General features: G+C 42.9%; 1 protein-coding gene across 1 annotated transcript in view; it reads left to right on the forward strand.

The window, feature by feature from the left end:
- Window positions 1–14532, forward strand: part of Dlg5 (MAGUK family member discs large 5) — a 409368-nt gene that overhangs the window by 260313 nt on the left and 134523 nt on the right. Inside the window, exons 11-12 of the mRNA XM_080276235.1 lie at window positions 5602–5754; window positions 14252–14427. Coding sequence (XP_080132361.1) covers window positions 5602–5754; window positions 14252–14427 — 329 coding nt within the window. The remainder of the gene's footprint in view (window positions 1–5601; window positions 5755–14251; window positions 14428–14532) is intronic.

The raw sequence follows: 14532 nt of genomic DNA on the forward strand, positions 1-14532 counted from the left end.
GGAAGGATGACGAATACCAGGAGATGTTGTCAGATATGGCTAGTTATTTACATAAAATAATTGAGAAAAGCAACAATGTAATTTTGGTCGGTGACTTTAACTGTAAAGAGGTGAACTGGGAGGAATGGTACTCGGGAGGCGGCGAGGATTCGTGGGGCACTATATTATTAAATATAATAATGAATAATGTGTTGACGTAATGGGTCAAAGAAGAGACACAGTTCCAAGGTGAGGACACACCAGCAAAGTTAGACTTACTGTTTAGCAAAGAACCCGATGTAATAAAAGCATTGAAATATTTCAGTCCTATGGGAAAAAGTGATCATGTGGTCATTGAGTTCCAGATGATAATAGGGAACGTGGAGCCAAGAGATGAGCTTCATAGACAGAGAAGATACAACTTTGGGAAAGCAATTTTACAGGATTGAGAAACTTTTTTGAAAATGCGGATTGGAGAAAATTCAGAGAAACAAGAGAGATACAGAGGAAGTGGGATATCTTTCTAGACCTCTATAATTTGGGAGTGGAAAAATTTGTACCAAGAGTAAGGGGGAAAGAAAACAGGAAAAAGGAGTGGTTTAATAGAAGGTGTATGATAGCAAAAAAAGAGAGAGATAAATTGGAGATAGAGAGGTAACAACAGAACAAAGGAAGAATATAAAAGAACTAGAAATGAATACACAAGAATACGTAGAGAAGAAGAAAGGAATTTTGAAAAAGGTATAATAGACAAATGTAAGGGTGAACTCAAACTGTTTTGTAGATTTGTTAATGGCAAACTGAAAAAAAAAGGAAGGAATCACCAAACTGAAAGTAGAAGGAGAGGTCTATAAAGATGCAGGAGTGCAAGCTGAAATAATGAATAAATGTTTCCAATCGGTTTTCACTAATGAAAAGGAGTTTGTGGAAGGGAAGGGAGTGAATAGAAATGTTCCAATGATAAAAGATATAAAAGTGGAGGTACAGGAAGTGTATAAATTACTGGAAACTCAAGATGTAAGGAAAGCCCCAGGGCATGATGGAATTTCTAATTGGATACTGAAGGAATGCAGAGAACAATTGGCAGATAATATTGACTGTTTAATTGTGTGTTCTCTGGAAGAGGGGAAAGTGCCACAAGAATGGAAGAATGCAAATGTGGTACCAATTTATAAGGGAGGAAACAGAGAAGAACCCCTGAATTATAGACCAGTGTCTCTAACCAGCATGGTTGCAAAATTGTGTGAGAGAATCTTTAAAGATTAATGGATAAAATATCTGGAAGAGATGAATATTTTGGCTAAATGTCAGTTTGAATTTAGAAGTGGAAGGTCATGTGTTTCCAGCTTGTTGAGCTTTTACTCAAGAGCGATTGACATGGTACAGGAGAGAGATGGTTGGGTGGATTGTTTGTACGTAGACTTAGAGAAGGCCTTTGACAAGGTACCTCATAAGAGACTAATGTGGAAACTAGAGTATATAGGAGGACTGAAGGGGACACTCCTGGAATGGATGAGAGACAGACAAATGAGGACAGTAATAAAGGATAGGATGTCTGGATGGAGGGAAGTAACAAGTGGAGTCCCTCAAGGCTCGGTGTTGGCGCCAGTAATGTTCCTGATTTACGTAAATGATATGGTAGATGGAGTGAATAGTTATGCAAGTCTGTTTGCTGATGATGCAAAGATCTTGAGGAAGGTAGAGGTTGAGAAGGATTGTAAAATACTGCAGGAGGATTTGAATAGGATACACGATTGGAGCCGGACGTGGGAAATGAAATTTAATGTAAAGAAATGTAAAATATTGGAAATGCTCCAACTGAGGATCGAGTGGCAAGAGTGAAAGATGAGTTTTGGGCGAGAGTAGAAGCATGTATGGACAAGTTTGAGAGGAGCGAGAGAGTGCTGTTGATTGGAGACATGAATGGCAAAGTCGGGAATGTACGAGTGGATGGAGTGGTTGGTCAGTGGGGTGTGCCAGCGGAAGTAGATGGGAATGGTAGTGCTTTGGTGGACATCTGTGCTGGTAAGGGGTTGGCAATAGCCAACACCTACTTTCGACATAAGATGATCCACCGGTATACATGGAGAGTAATGAGGAGGATGGATGGTGAACTTGTTGAACGAAAGGCAATGATAGACTACGTGTGTGTGGATGAGCGAATGAGAAGACAAGTGTTGGATGCAAGAGTGTGGAGAGGGTGGGGGAATGGAGTCTCGGACCATCACTTAGTGATGGCCAAGGTAGAGCTGCAAAGAAAGTGGTTGAGGAGGCGAAGGGGAAGACAGGAGGAAGCAGCTCCTGTGAGAAGAGTGGAGAAATTGCAAGATAGTGAGAAGAGGACAGAGTATAAGAGCATAGTGGAAGAAAGATTGGGAAGGTATGAGCTAGAGCAGATGGAAGGGGTGGAAGACGTATGTAAGATATTCACGGAAGAGATAAGCGCAACGTGTGAGGCAGTTTGTGGAGTGAGGAGGAGATGCAAGGTGTGCAAGGGACAGCATGGTGGAATGATGAGGTGAAACGAGCTGTGGAACAAAAGAAGAAGGCATATGGTGAATGGTTGGCGAGTAGAGGTAGGGGAGAAGATGAGAGAGAGAAGAGAGAGGTATTTGTGAGCAGGAGAAGGGAGGTTAAGAGACTGGTGAAGGAGAGTAAGAAGAAAGTGGATGAAGAGTTTGGGAGGAATCTGAGTGTGAAATGGAGGGAGAGTAAGAAATTGTTTTGGAAGGAGGTAAAGAAAGTAAGGCAGTGTGAAAGGGAAAATAGTAGGGAGTGAAAGATAGGAATAATAGATTGTTGGTGGAGAAAAGAGAGAAATTGAGGAGATGGAAGGAGCACTTTGAGGATTTGTTGAATGTAGAGAGTGAGAGCAGTGTGAGTATAAGTGGTTGGGGAATGGCTGGGAGAAGAAGAGATGAGAGGAGGGAGGAAGAGATCAGTAGGTCGGAAGTAGTGGAAGCGATGAAGAAGATTAAGCTGGGAAAGGCCCCAGGAATTGATGGAGTGTGTGGTGAAATGCTTAGGTATGGGGGTGAGATTGTTGTGGAGTGGATATGGAAGTTGTGTAGATTGGCTTGGGAAGAGGGAAGGGTTCCAGAGGACTGGAAATCAGGTATAATTGTTCCTCTGTACAAAGGAAAAGGGGAGAGAGAAGTATGTGGTAACCACAGGGGTATTTGCCTTCTTAGTGTGACTGGTAAAATATATGGTAGAATACTCATTGATAGGGTTAGGCATATGACAGAGGAGCTAGTTGGAGAAGAACAAGGGGGATTTAGGAAGGGAAAAGGGTGTGTAGATCAGATATTTGTTCTAAGATGTTTAGTGGAGAAGTATCTAGAGAAGGGAAGGAAAGTGTACGCTGCCTTCATGGACTTGGAGAAAGCTTATGACAGAATAGATAGGAAAGGTATGTGGAAGGTATTAAGAATATATGGAGTGGAGGGGAAATTGTTGAGTGCTGTGAAGAGTATGTACGAGGGAGCTAGGGCTACGGTGCGAGTGGATGGTGAGCTGAGTGAGTTCTTTGATCTCAATGTGGGACTGAAACAGGGGTGCGTAATGTCTCCATGGCTGTTTAATATATATATGGATGGGGTCGTAAAGGAGGTACAAGGTAGGGCAGTGAATGTGGGGGTGGCCCTAATGAATGAGGGTGAGTTTTGGAAGCTTCCGGTGTTGCTATTTGCTGATGATACAGTATTGTTGAGTGAAGATGAATGGGAGTTGCAAGGTTTGGTGAATGAATTTGGGACAGTGTGTAGGAGGAGGAAGCTGAAAGTTAATGTAAACAAAAGTAAAGTTATGGTGTTTGAGAGGAATGAAGTCACAGAGTGTGCAGTGAGGTTGGATGGTGAGGATATGGAGAATGTGAGTGCATTCAAGTACTTGGGTAGTGTGATGAGTAAGGATGGAACTTTGGGGGATGAAGTACGTGAAAGGGTACAGCAGGGAAGGAAGGTTGTTGGCACACTGAAAGCAGTGATGAGAAATAGGGAGGTGAGTATGGAAGTTAAGAAGTCACTGCATGATGGTATTGTGATCCCTACCCTAACGTATGGAAGCGAGGCGTGGACCTTGCAAGAGGGGAACAAGTCAAGAGTGAGAGCAGTGGAAATGAGTTACTTGAGAGGAGCATGTGGAGTGACATGGAGGGACAGGTTGACGAATGAAGAAGTGAAGGAACGTTGTGGGGTAGATGTGGATGTGGTTGAAAAGATTAGGAGAAATACACTGAGGTGGTTTGGACATGTGGAGAGGATGGAGAATGAAAGACTGACTAAGAGGGTGTATGTAGGTGAGGTGGAGGGAGGGAGAGGGAGGGGTAGACCGAGGATGAGGTGGAGGGATGGAGTTGAGAGGTATATGAGGGAGGGGGGGGTGAGTTGGGGGGAGGGGAGTCAAATGGTGGGTGACAGAGTGACTTGGAGGCGTTTTGTCTGCGGCCACCCTTTGCGGGATTAGGGCGTCGGGCTATAGATAGATAGATAGGTAAAAGTACCAGGAGGCCATCACTGAATTATTTGTTGGGTAATGAATTAATCACAAAAAGGAGAGAAGAGAAAGATTTGGGAGTGCTGGTCCAAGATAATTTGTCACCAGAAAAGCACATTAACAAGATAGTTGGAGAGACTTATAAACTCTTGACTAACATAAGAGTAGCATTTCATTATATGGATGAGGAGATGATGAAGAAATTGATAGTGGCCATGATCCGCCCCAGGTTAGAATATGCAGCAGTAGTGTGGTCCCCACACAAAAAGAAAGATATAAACAAGATTGAGAGAATACAAAGAACAGCAACCAAGATGGTCCCCAGTCTGACAGACCTGTCATACAGAGAGAGGCTGGAAAAGCTGGATTTGCCTTCCTTAGAGGAAAGAAGAAAGAGGGAAGACATGATTGCAGTGTTCAGGACCATGGTGGGAGTAGATAAAAATGACAAAGAAGATCTGTTTGTATGGGATAAGAGAGCAACAAGAGGACACAGAATGAAATTGAAAAAGTCAAGCTGCTTGAAGGATATCAAGAAATATAGCTTTCCTTACAGAAGTATAGACTTATGGAATAGCCTGGACAGAGAGATCGTCCAGTCTAAAAACTTTAATGAGTTTAAAGCTAAATTTGACTTATTGAGAAACAGCGACGGAAACCCATGAGCATAGTACATTCCGTGTATATCAGAATTAGGTATATTAGGTAAATACTTAAATATTTGGAATGACTTAGACAAAGAGGTGGTGCATAAGAAAAACATTCATGTGCGTAAAGGTAGACTTGATAAATGTGGATATGGAGACAGGACAACATGAGCATTGCTCAATTCCTGTATACTACAAATAGGTAAATACAAATAAGTAAATACACACACACTATGATCAGCCATTGAGACATGACATTTTCTTGTTTCTGTTCAACATTCACTAGGGTGGGATGTTGTCCAGTCCCTATTGTCCACGTTACTTGATGATTGACCTTATATATATATATATATATTCACACACACACACACACACACACAATGATCCGCCATTGAGACATGACATTTTCTTGTTTCTGTTCAAGATTCACTAGGGTGGGATGGTGTTAAAGATTCACATGTGTAAAACCTATTTGCAGGAGGAGCGCAATGCAGCAATGCAGGAATACACATTGGTCATGAGTGAACGTGACACTGTACACAAGGAGATGGACAAACTGCAAGAAGAATTGTCTCAGGCCAGTAAGAAGATCAAAAACATTGAGCAGACCACCAATGACACCAGCAAAGAGGTCAGAGTAACATTCATCAAGCTTGTGAATACTGTATTTTAATTGAATGCTGCTATTTATTCATCACCATAGATGTTTGTGATTTAGTGTGAGTTATGTAATTTTTTTTCAGTTGTAACAAACCTACTACAATATGGATAAGTCCAGACAAATGAAAGAGACATTGAGTCAGCTTGATGACAGAAGCTGTGGATTGTTTCTAGCTGACATGTCTGAGTCTGGGAAGGGGAGCACAGCAGTAGGGGAATAGGAGAGGATATTGGTAGGACTTGTGGGTGTTGTTGTTGTTCTTGTTATTGTAGTTGTTGTTATTGTTATTATTTTTATTATTATTATTATTATTGTTGTTGTTGTTGTTGTTACTCTACTCTGGTCTGCCTGGCCAAGCAGACCCTTCAACAACAGGTAAGAAACAGCCCCTGTGGGGTTATGCCATTTGTTCCCTTCATTGTTAATGTTGTGTCTTCATCTTAGTGTGCCATGTGCTGTGCAGTTTTCCATATTGTGTATTATGTTATGTGGGCCTATTCAACAAGCAGGACATGTGTCATCTGTGATCCACCCACCCTGAGTCAAGGTTGATAGCTTTAAGAGGGGTGGGTAATGTCATGATTTATAACTAGGTGTAGCACCAGTCGAATTGGGTGGTATTCCTGAGGTGGATGGCAACCTGGTGACAAGGAGAGCTGGAGCTCCCGTTTCACCAGCCCTCAGGACCTGGTCCTGACCATCTCCGTTTGCTGAACATTTTCAGTGCTTTCACTTACACAGAGAGTAGACTAGCATATTCTCATAATAGCACTTCTTTCAACTGTCTACACCACACTACATGCACATTAGATATCAAACCTTCTGTTTCCATTCCCCCTTAGCAATGGCTGCTACATTAACATCAGCAAACACGGTGGTATCTTGGATTGCCACCACCGGCAGAGTAGACCTAGTGGCATAAGGTCCTCCCGGTCGATATCAAGTGACCGTGCCAACAGCGACTATTGCAAACACGGTTCATGCTTGTCAGTGGAGAAGCACAGGTTTGGCCCTATACTTCACCAATATCCATGGTCATAATGCCAATTTGAATTCAGTTAACTTTTTTCAAACAGTATCCCCTCTAGCCCTGTTCCTCACAGAATCCCAAATCTCTCCCACTACAGAAATATCCCTATTTTGTTCTCCTGGTTACCATCTCCTCACGAACTTCCATAACAAAGTTGACACCTGTTGTTATAACAAATCTCCATTTTGCAGTTGACACTGTTTTAAACTTAACTAATTTTGATTATTCACCGTATAAATGAAATTATCTAAATGTTACCAATGATATCTGTGTAGTAGGAGGGGTGGATTGTATTACCAGTCAAACAGAGCAGTACTCCCAAGGTGGATGGAAAGCTGATGACAGGGAGAACTGGAGCTCCCGTTTCATCAGCCCTCAGGACTAGTTCCCGGCCATCTCCCTTTGCTGAACATTTCCAGTCTCTCAGTAACACAGAGAGTAGGCCAGCATGCTCTCCAATACAAGTTTCTCTAGCTATCTTCACCAAACTACATGCACAGTACACACTACACTCCTTTTTCAAACATTCAAAAAAATAAAAATCATGGCTACACAACACACAACCTTGGAGTCCCCAGGGGGAGGACCATAAATGCCCCTACCTTCCGCCCTTCTCCTGGTGACGACTGGAGCTGCCTGGAACCACTGCTGACTCACTTCCTCTTCATTACTGCAACATTTGTGGCCTTTCCATCTAATTTTCGCTCTGTTGAGCACACCTCTCCTCCTCTAAACCTCACCCTCTTTTTCTAACCGAGACTCAGCAGTCTGAGGCAACTGACAGCAAATCCTTCTCTCTATCCACCAACTTTCTCTATACAATGAGTCCTCGATATACGAAAGGGATAGGGACCAAAAAAATCTTTCGTAATTTGAAATTTTGTATATTGGAACGATTTTCCCCATTGAAATATTTTCATTCATTCAGTCATTCATTGCCAGACGCCATGTTTTTTTATTTTTTTTTTATTTTTTTATGCGAGGAAGAAGGAACCAAAGGCCATGAGCCCGCAGTAACAGTTCCCTCCAAGAGAAAAACAAAATACAATAGAGAGCCAAATTCAAGATCCGATCATTTTGAGATGCCTGGACACACTACGTTTGAAAGACTGGAGATCATAGGCAGGAGGAAATACAGACAGAGGGAGACAGTTCCAGAGCTGACCTGTTGCATAAATGAAAGACTGGGAGTAACGGTTAACTCTTGCATTAGAGAGTTGGACAGAAAAGGGATGAGAGTTTGCTGCCAGACGGGTGCTACGTGCCCGTCGTAGAGGTGGAGGAATGCAAGCAGACAGTTCAGAGGAGCAGTGACCATTAAAGTAGCGATAGAAAAGAGATAAAGATGCAACAGTGCGGCGAAGAGACAGAGGTTGAAGGGAGTCAGTAAGAGGAGGAGAGTTAATGAGATGAAAAGCCTTTGACTCCACCCTATTGAGAAGAGCTGTATGTGGGGAGCCTCCCCACACATGAGAGTTGTACTCCACACAGGGGCGGATAAAACCCCTGTATAGAGTCAACAATTGTGCAGGGGTAAAGAAAGAGCGGAGTCGGCTTAGCACACCCAATCTCTTGGAAGCAGATTTTACAAGAGATGTAATATGATCTTTCCAAGATAAGTCCCGAGTAAATGAAACCCCAAGCATGTTCAAGGATGATGCAGGATTAATCTGAATATTATTAAACATTAGTGGGTATACCTGTGGAAGATTTTGTCGGGTTGATAGGTGTAAGAACTGAGTCTTGGATGCATTAAAGACAACCATATTATTTTTACCCCAGTCAGAGATATGAGCCAAGTCAGACATTAGGTGTGCCATAGCCTCATCCCTTGTTTCTTGAAGTAACTGTTGAGATGGGCGTTGCGGGAACCGAATGGAAAGATGAAGGGTGGAGTCATCAGCATATGAGTGGATAGGGTTAGATGTACAGCTTAGAAGATCATTGATGAATAAAAGGAAGAGAGTTGGTGATAGGACAGACAGAGCCCTGAGGAACACCACTGTTGATAGATCTAGGAGAAGAACGATGGCCGTCTACGACAGCGGCTATAGAACGACCAGAAAGGAAGCTAGCGATGAAGGCACAGATAGAAGGATAGAAACCGTAGGAGGGCAGTTTGGAAATTAAAGATTTATGCCAGACTCGATCGAAAGCCTTTGAGATGTCAAGTGCAATGGCAAAGCTTTCGCCAAAGTCCCGAAAGGAGGATGACCAGGAGTCTGAAAGGTAGGTGAGAAGATCGCCAGTGGAGCATCCCTGACGGAACCCATACTGACGATCGGAAAGAAGGTTGTGATAGGAAAGATGCCTTAAAATTTTTTTATTAAGAATTGACTCGAAAACTTTTGAAATACAGGACGTTAAAGCAATTGGACGATAGTTGGAGGGTTGGGAGTGGTCACCCTTCTTTGGGACTGGCTGAATGAGAGCAAACTTCCAGCAAGAAGGAAAGGTACAAGTTGACAGACAAAGGCGAAATAGTTTGCCTAGGCAGGGTGTAAGCACAGAAGCACAGTTCTTGAGAACAACAGGAGGGACCCCATCAGGCCCATATGCCTTGTTAGTACTGAGGCCAGTAATGGCAGAAAATACATCAACTGAAGAAATTTTAATGTCAGCCATGAGGAAGTCAGAGGGAGGAAGTGATGGAGGAACAGCACCGGAATCGTCTAAGGTGGAATTGGAGGAGAAAGTCTGTGCGAAGAGATCTGCTTTATCAGTAGAAGAAATAGCTACAGAACCATCAGAGTAGAAAAGAGGAGGGAAGGATGATGAGGTAAAGTTGTTAGAAAGATTTTTGGCAAGGTGCCAGAAGGAGCGAGAAGAATTCGAGTTGGAGAGTTGAGAGCATTTAGTATGGATGAAATTATTTTTAGTAGAGCGAAGAACAGACTTAGCACGATTCCGGGCAGAAACGTAAAGATTATGTGATTCAGGGGTGGGTTGGCTTCGGTACCTTTTATAGGCCTTCTCCTTGTTGCGGACAGCATTAGAACAAGCGTGATTAAACCAAGGCTTTCTTGCGTTAGTCACAGGATATGAGAAAGGAATGTATGCTTCCATGCCCGAGAGAATAACGGGGTGGTCAAGGGCTTAGAGTTAATTGTTTTACAGGGAGGGGCACTAATCCTCCACCAACCCCACTTGACACGTAGGGATGTCATTGAAATATACTGTACATATAAATGGGGAGATGCGTCCCAGGACCCCCTCGGACCCCCACCTAAACTTTACCCCCCCCCCCATTAAGAAGTAAGCAGTACCTGTATACAGTTGTAGAGAAAGAGGTGGCCATATTCTTGCATATCTCCTTTTTCTTCGTCACAGTCCCAATGGTGGAAACAGCAAGGCCTAAAGCACACCCAATCTCCGAGACTCCTTGCCCCTCCTCATGGGGTCTTGTAATTTCCAATTTCCTTTCCAGAATTAAAGTACAGTGCTGCTGCTGCTGCTTTGCAGCGTGCTCCCCCAATGCTGGAGATGATGCAGGGTGCTTGGGAGGCATGGCGAAACAGTACGAAAAGGTGAAGGGCTGCAAAAATATCCTCATGTACAGCGAGGCTGTTGAGGAGAGGAGGGACGTGGACTCAGCTGAGAAGTGCGCGAAAATTTGTTTACCAGAGAGGGGTTAGTTCGTTTTCTCATGGCAGGCGAGTGTGGCGCTATGCACCGCACCCTTTTTGAATTTTTCATGCAGTATTCCATTAACCCCTTCATAGCTGCCGGCCTTGAGCAACACTTCACTGTTACAGTGTCAATGACGTTGAGTTAGGGCATTATAAAAAAATGCGACCAATTACGTGAAGGGAACGAAGGTCACTGGTGTGTATACAGTATATGACCCTACTCTACCATCCCATCAGTCAGGTGTTCTCTTCACTCCAGATGTATTCACCGATGTTTACATGCTTATGTTACATGCTCCCTAATTTTAAGTAAGTTTCTTTCAGCAAGAGAACATAATTTACCACCTCAAAATAGCGAAGTTAAGCAACGTTGGGTCTGGTTAGTACTTGGATGGGTGACCGCCTGGGAACACCAGATGCTGTTGGCATCCCTACGTGTCAAGTGGGGTTGGTGGAGGATTAGTGCCCCTCCCTGTAAAACAATTAACTCTAAGCCCTTGGCCACCCCGTGTGGGATACATGGCGTCTGGCAATGAATGAATGAAAAAAAAAAAATAGTCAGAAAAATATAGAAGACAAACTAGAAGAATATGAACTGAATTGGTAAAGTCTTTAGGCTGTATGCTTACACGAAAGATTATGGGTTTTACAATTTTAAGAGACGATATGGAACAAAAATGTTTGCTAATCAGAAAAAAATTACTCTTTCGTCCCGCATGTTCTCGTAGGTTAGCATTCAGTTCCACATTCTTCGTTCGGTATAACTCTTCCCAATATATTTTGGACCGACTGAGCACAGTTATTTCTGCTCCTTAGAGTTATTGTACATTTACTGCTCATTCTTTTGTTTGTTCTTATGTGTATGTGTGAAAGAGAGAGGACTGATACAAACAATAATGTATACCATTATCGCTTTCATAGCTGCTCGCCCTGAACAACGCCTTATTGTACTGGTGTTAGTGACGTTGAGTTAGGGTGAGCTATGAAAAACTGCAAGCAATTATGGGAAGGGAACGAGGGTCACTGGTTTACACGACCCTACTCTATCACCTCAAGTAGTCTGGTGCTCAGTTCACTTCGTCCCAGATGCTTTCGCCGATGTTTACATGCTGATGTAACATCTATCTATCTATAGCCCAACGCCCTAATCCCGCAAAGGGTGGCCGCAGACAAAACGCCTCCAAGTCGGTCTGTCACCCACCATTTGACTACCCTCCTTGCAACTCACCCCCCCCTCCTTCATATTCCTCTCAGCTACATCCCTCCACCTCATCCTCGGTCTACCCCTCCCTCTCCCTCCCTCCACCTCACCTACATACACCCTCTTAGTCAGTCTTTCATTCTCCATTCTCTTCACATGTCCAAACCACCTCAGTGTATTTCTCCTAATCGTCTCAACCACATCCACATCCACCCCACAACGTTCCTTCACTTCTTCATTCGTCAACCTGCCCCTCCACGTCACTCCACATGCTCCTCTCAGGTAACTCATTTCCACTGCTCTCACTCTTGACTTGTTCCCCTCTTGCAAGGTCCACACCTCACTTCCATGCGTCAGGGTAGGGATCACAATACTATCATGCAGTGACTTCTTAACTTCCATACTCACCTCCCTGTTTCTCATCACTGCTTTCAGTGTACCAACAACCTTCCTTCCCTGCTGCACCCTTTCACACACTTCATCCCCCAAAGTTCCATCGTTACTCATCACACTACCCAAGTACTTGAATGCACTCACCATCCAACCTCACTCTACACTCTGTGACTTCATTCCTGTCAAACACCAAAACTTTACTCTTGTTTACATTAACTTTCAGATTCCTCCTCCTACACACTGTCCCAAATTCATTCACCAAACCTTGCAATTCCCATTCATCTTCACTCAACAATACTGTATCATCAGCAAACAGCAACACCGGAATCTTCCAAATCTCACCCTCATTCATTAGGACCACCCCCACATCCACTGCCCTACCTTGCACCTCCTTTACAACCCCATCCATGTATATATTAAACAGCCATGGAGACATCACACAACCCTGTTTCAGTCCCACATTGAGACCAAAGAACTCACTCAGCTCACCATCCACTCGCACCGTAACCCTAGCTCCCTCGTACATACTCTTCACAGCACTCAACAATTTCCCCTCCACTCCATATATTCTTAATACCTTCCACATACCTTGCCTATCTATTCTGTCATAAGCTTTCTCCAAGTCCATGAAGGCAGCATACACTTTCCTTCCCTTCTCTAGATACTTCTCCACTAAACATCATAGAACAAATATCTGATCTACACACCCTTTTCCCTTCCTAAATCCTCCTTGTTCTTCTCCAACTAGCTCCTCTGTCATATGCCTAACCCAATCTATGAGTATTCTACCATATATTTTACCAGTCACACTAAGAAGACAAATACCCCTATGGTTACCACATACTTCTCTCTCCCCTTTTCCTTTGTATAAAGGAACAGTTATACCTGATTTCCAGTCCTCTGGAACCCTTCCCTCTTCCCAAGCCATTCTACACAACTTTCATATCCACTGCACAACAATCTCACCCCCATACCTAAGCATTTCACCACACACTCCATCAATTCCTGGGGCCTTTCCCAACTTAATCTTCTTCATCGCTTCCACTACTTCCGCCCTACTGATCTCTTCCTCCCTCCTCTCATCTCTTATTCTCCCAGCCATTCCCCAACCACTTATACTCGCACTGCTCTCACTCTCTACATTCAGGAAATCCTCAAAGTGCTCCTTCCATATCCTCAATTTCTCTCTCTTCTCCACCAACAATCTATTATTCCTATCTTTCACTCCCCTACTATTTCCCTTTTCACACTGCCTTACTTTCTTTACCTCCTTCCAAAACAATTTCTTACTCTCCCTCCATTTCATTCTCAGATTCCTCCCAAACTCTTCATCCACTTTCTTCTTACTCTCCTTCACCAGTCTCTTAACCTCCCTTCTCCTGCTCAGTGCTGCATTTTTACATTACCGATGTTACACACATATATACCATCTCTGTTCGACTTACGGCGTTGCCATGCTGCAAAGTGATCAAAGAATCCTCTTCAGTCGGATTGGCAGTACTGTAATACATAATTATCAACAATAAAATTAGTCTACCACATATCACCCTCCCATTTCTGAATTATGTAATTATATTATTCTCAAATGTTTACCACCAAACTAGGCATTGCCCTATACGTATTTCACTTGCTAACTCCATGTTCCCTCTCTCTCTCTCTCTCTCTCTCTCGACAGACCAAGGTTAAGTAACAATAACAACAACAACAAGAGACCTACATTCATATACTTTGTATAATAGACCAAAATGAAATGTGTGTCAGATCCAAATTGATTTCTCACTGGTAAAATGCAACACAAACAATGCAGCTTACAAAATAATCAGGTTGTTAGGATGTTTTAATTCACTCAGAATTGCTTCAAGCTAAATACTCAGACTCTGTTATCTGGCCTATTTGGAAATTTAGTAAATTAAAATTATCGGATAGCTTTAATTAACTTAAAATCCCTAAAGTAAAATGATCTAAAAAGGGTTATAGTAATTGGAAACATTTTAGGTAGTTATATTAATTGGAAACATTTTAGGTAACTTCAAAAATTGTTTGTTAACCAGTTAACTTTGCAAAGTTAATCACCCAGTGCTGGAGCTGCTTTCGGGTACATTGCAAAAATTTGCAGCTATTTTATCAGTTACTTATGTATACCATAGCTTGAGATATATGATGAGAATGCAGTAGAATGTCCATAATCACATGCATATGAATCCGTCCTTGCAGCGGGAATCACTTCTGCTCCAAATAGAAATGCTGAAACGAGAGATTGGTGCCTCACTTCATGATCGTGATAAAGCCATCAAAGAATGCAATGACCTTCGAGAGCGTTTTGGGGCTGAGGACACTAATAAGGAGTGGGAGCGTTCATATAAAGATTATGACAGTTACAAAAAGGAACGGTAAGTCATTAGATTATAAATTTCACAAGTTATTAAGTATCCCAACATACTGAGTGGCACTGATGAGGAACCTACCCATGGTGGTACTGTGCACCCTAGGTGGAA

This window comes from Coenobita brevimanus, chromosome 64, assembly GCF_032717465.1.
Source record: "Coenobita brevimanus isolate Jiangsu-jjx chromosome 64, ASM3271746v2, whole genome shotgun sequence".
NCBI lineage: Eukaryota > Metazoa > Arthropoda > Malacostraca > Decapoda > Coenobitidae > Coenobita > Coenobita brevimanus.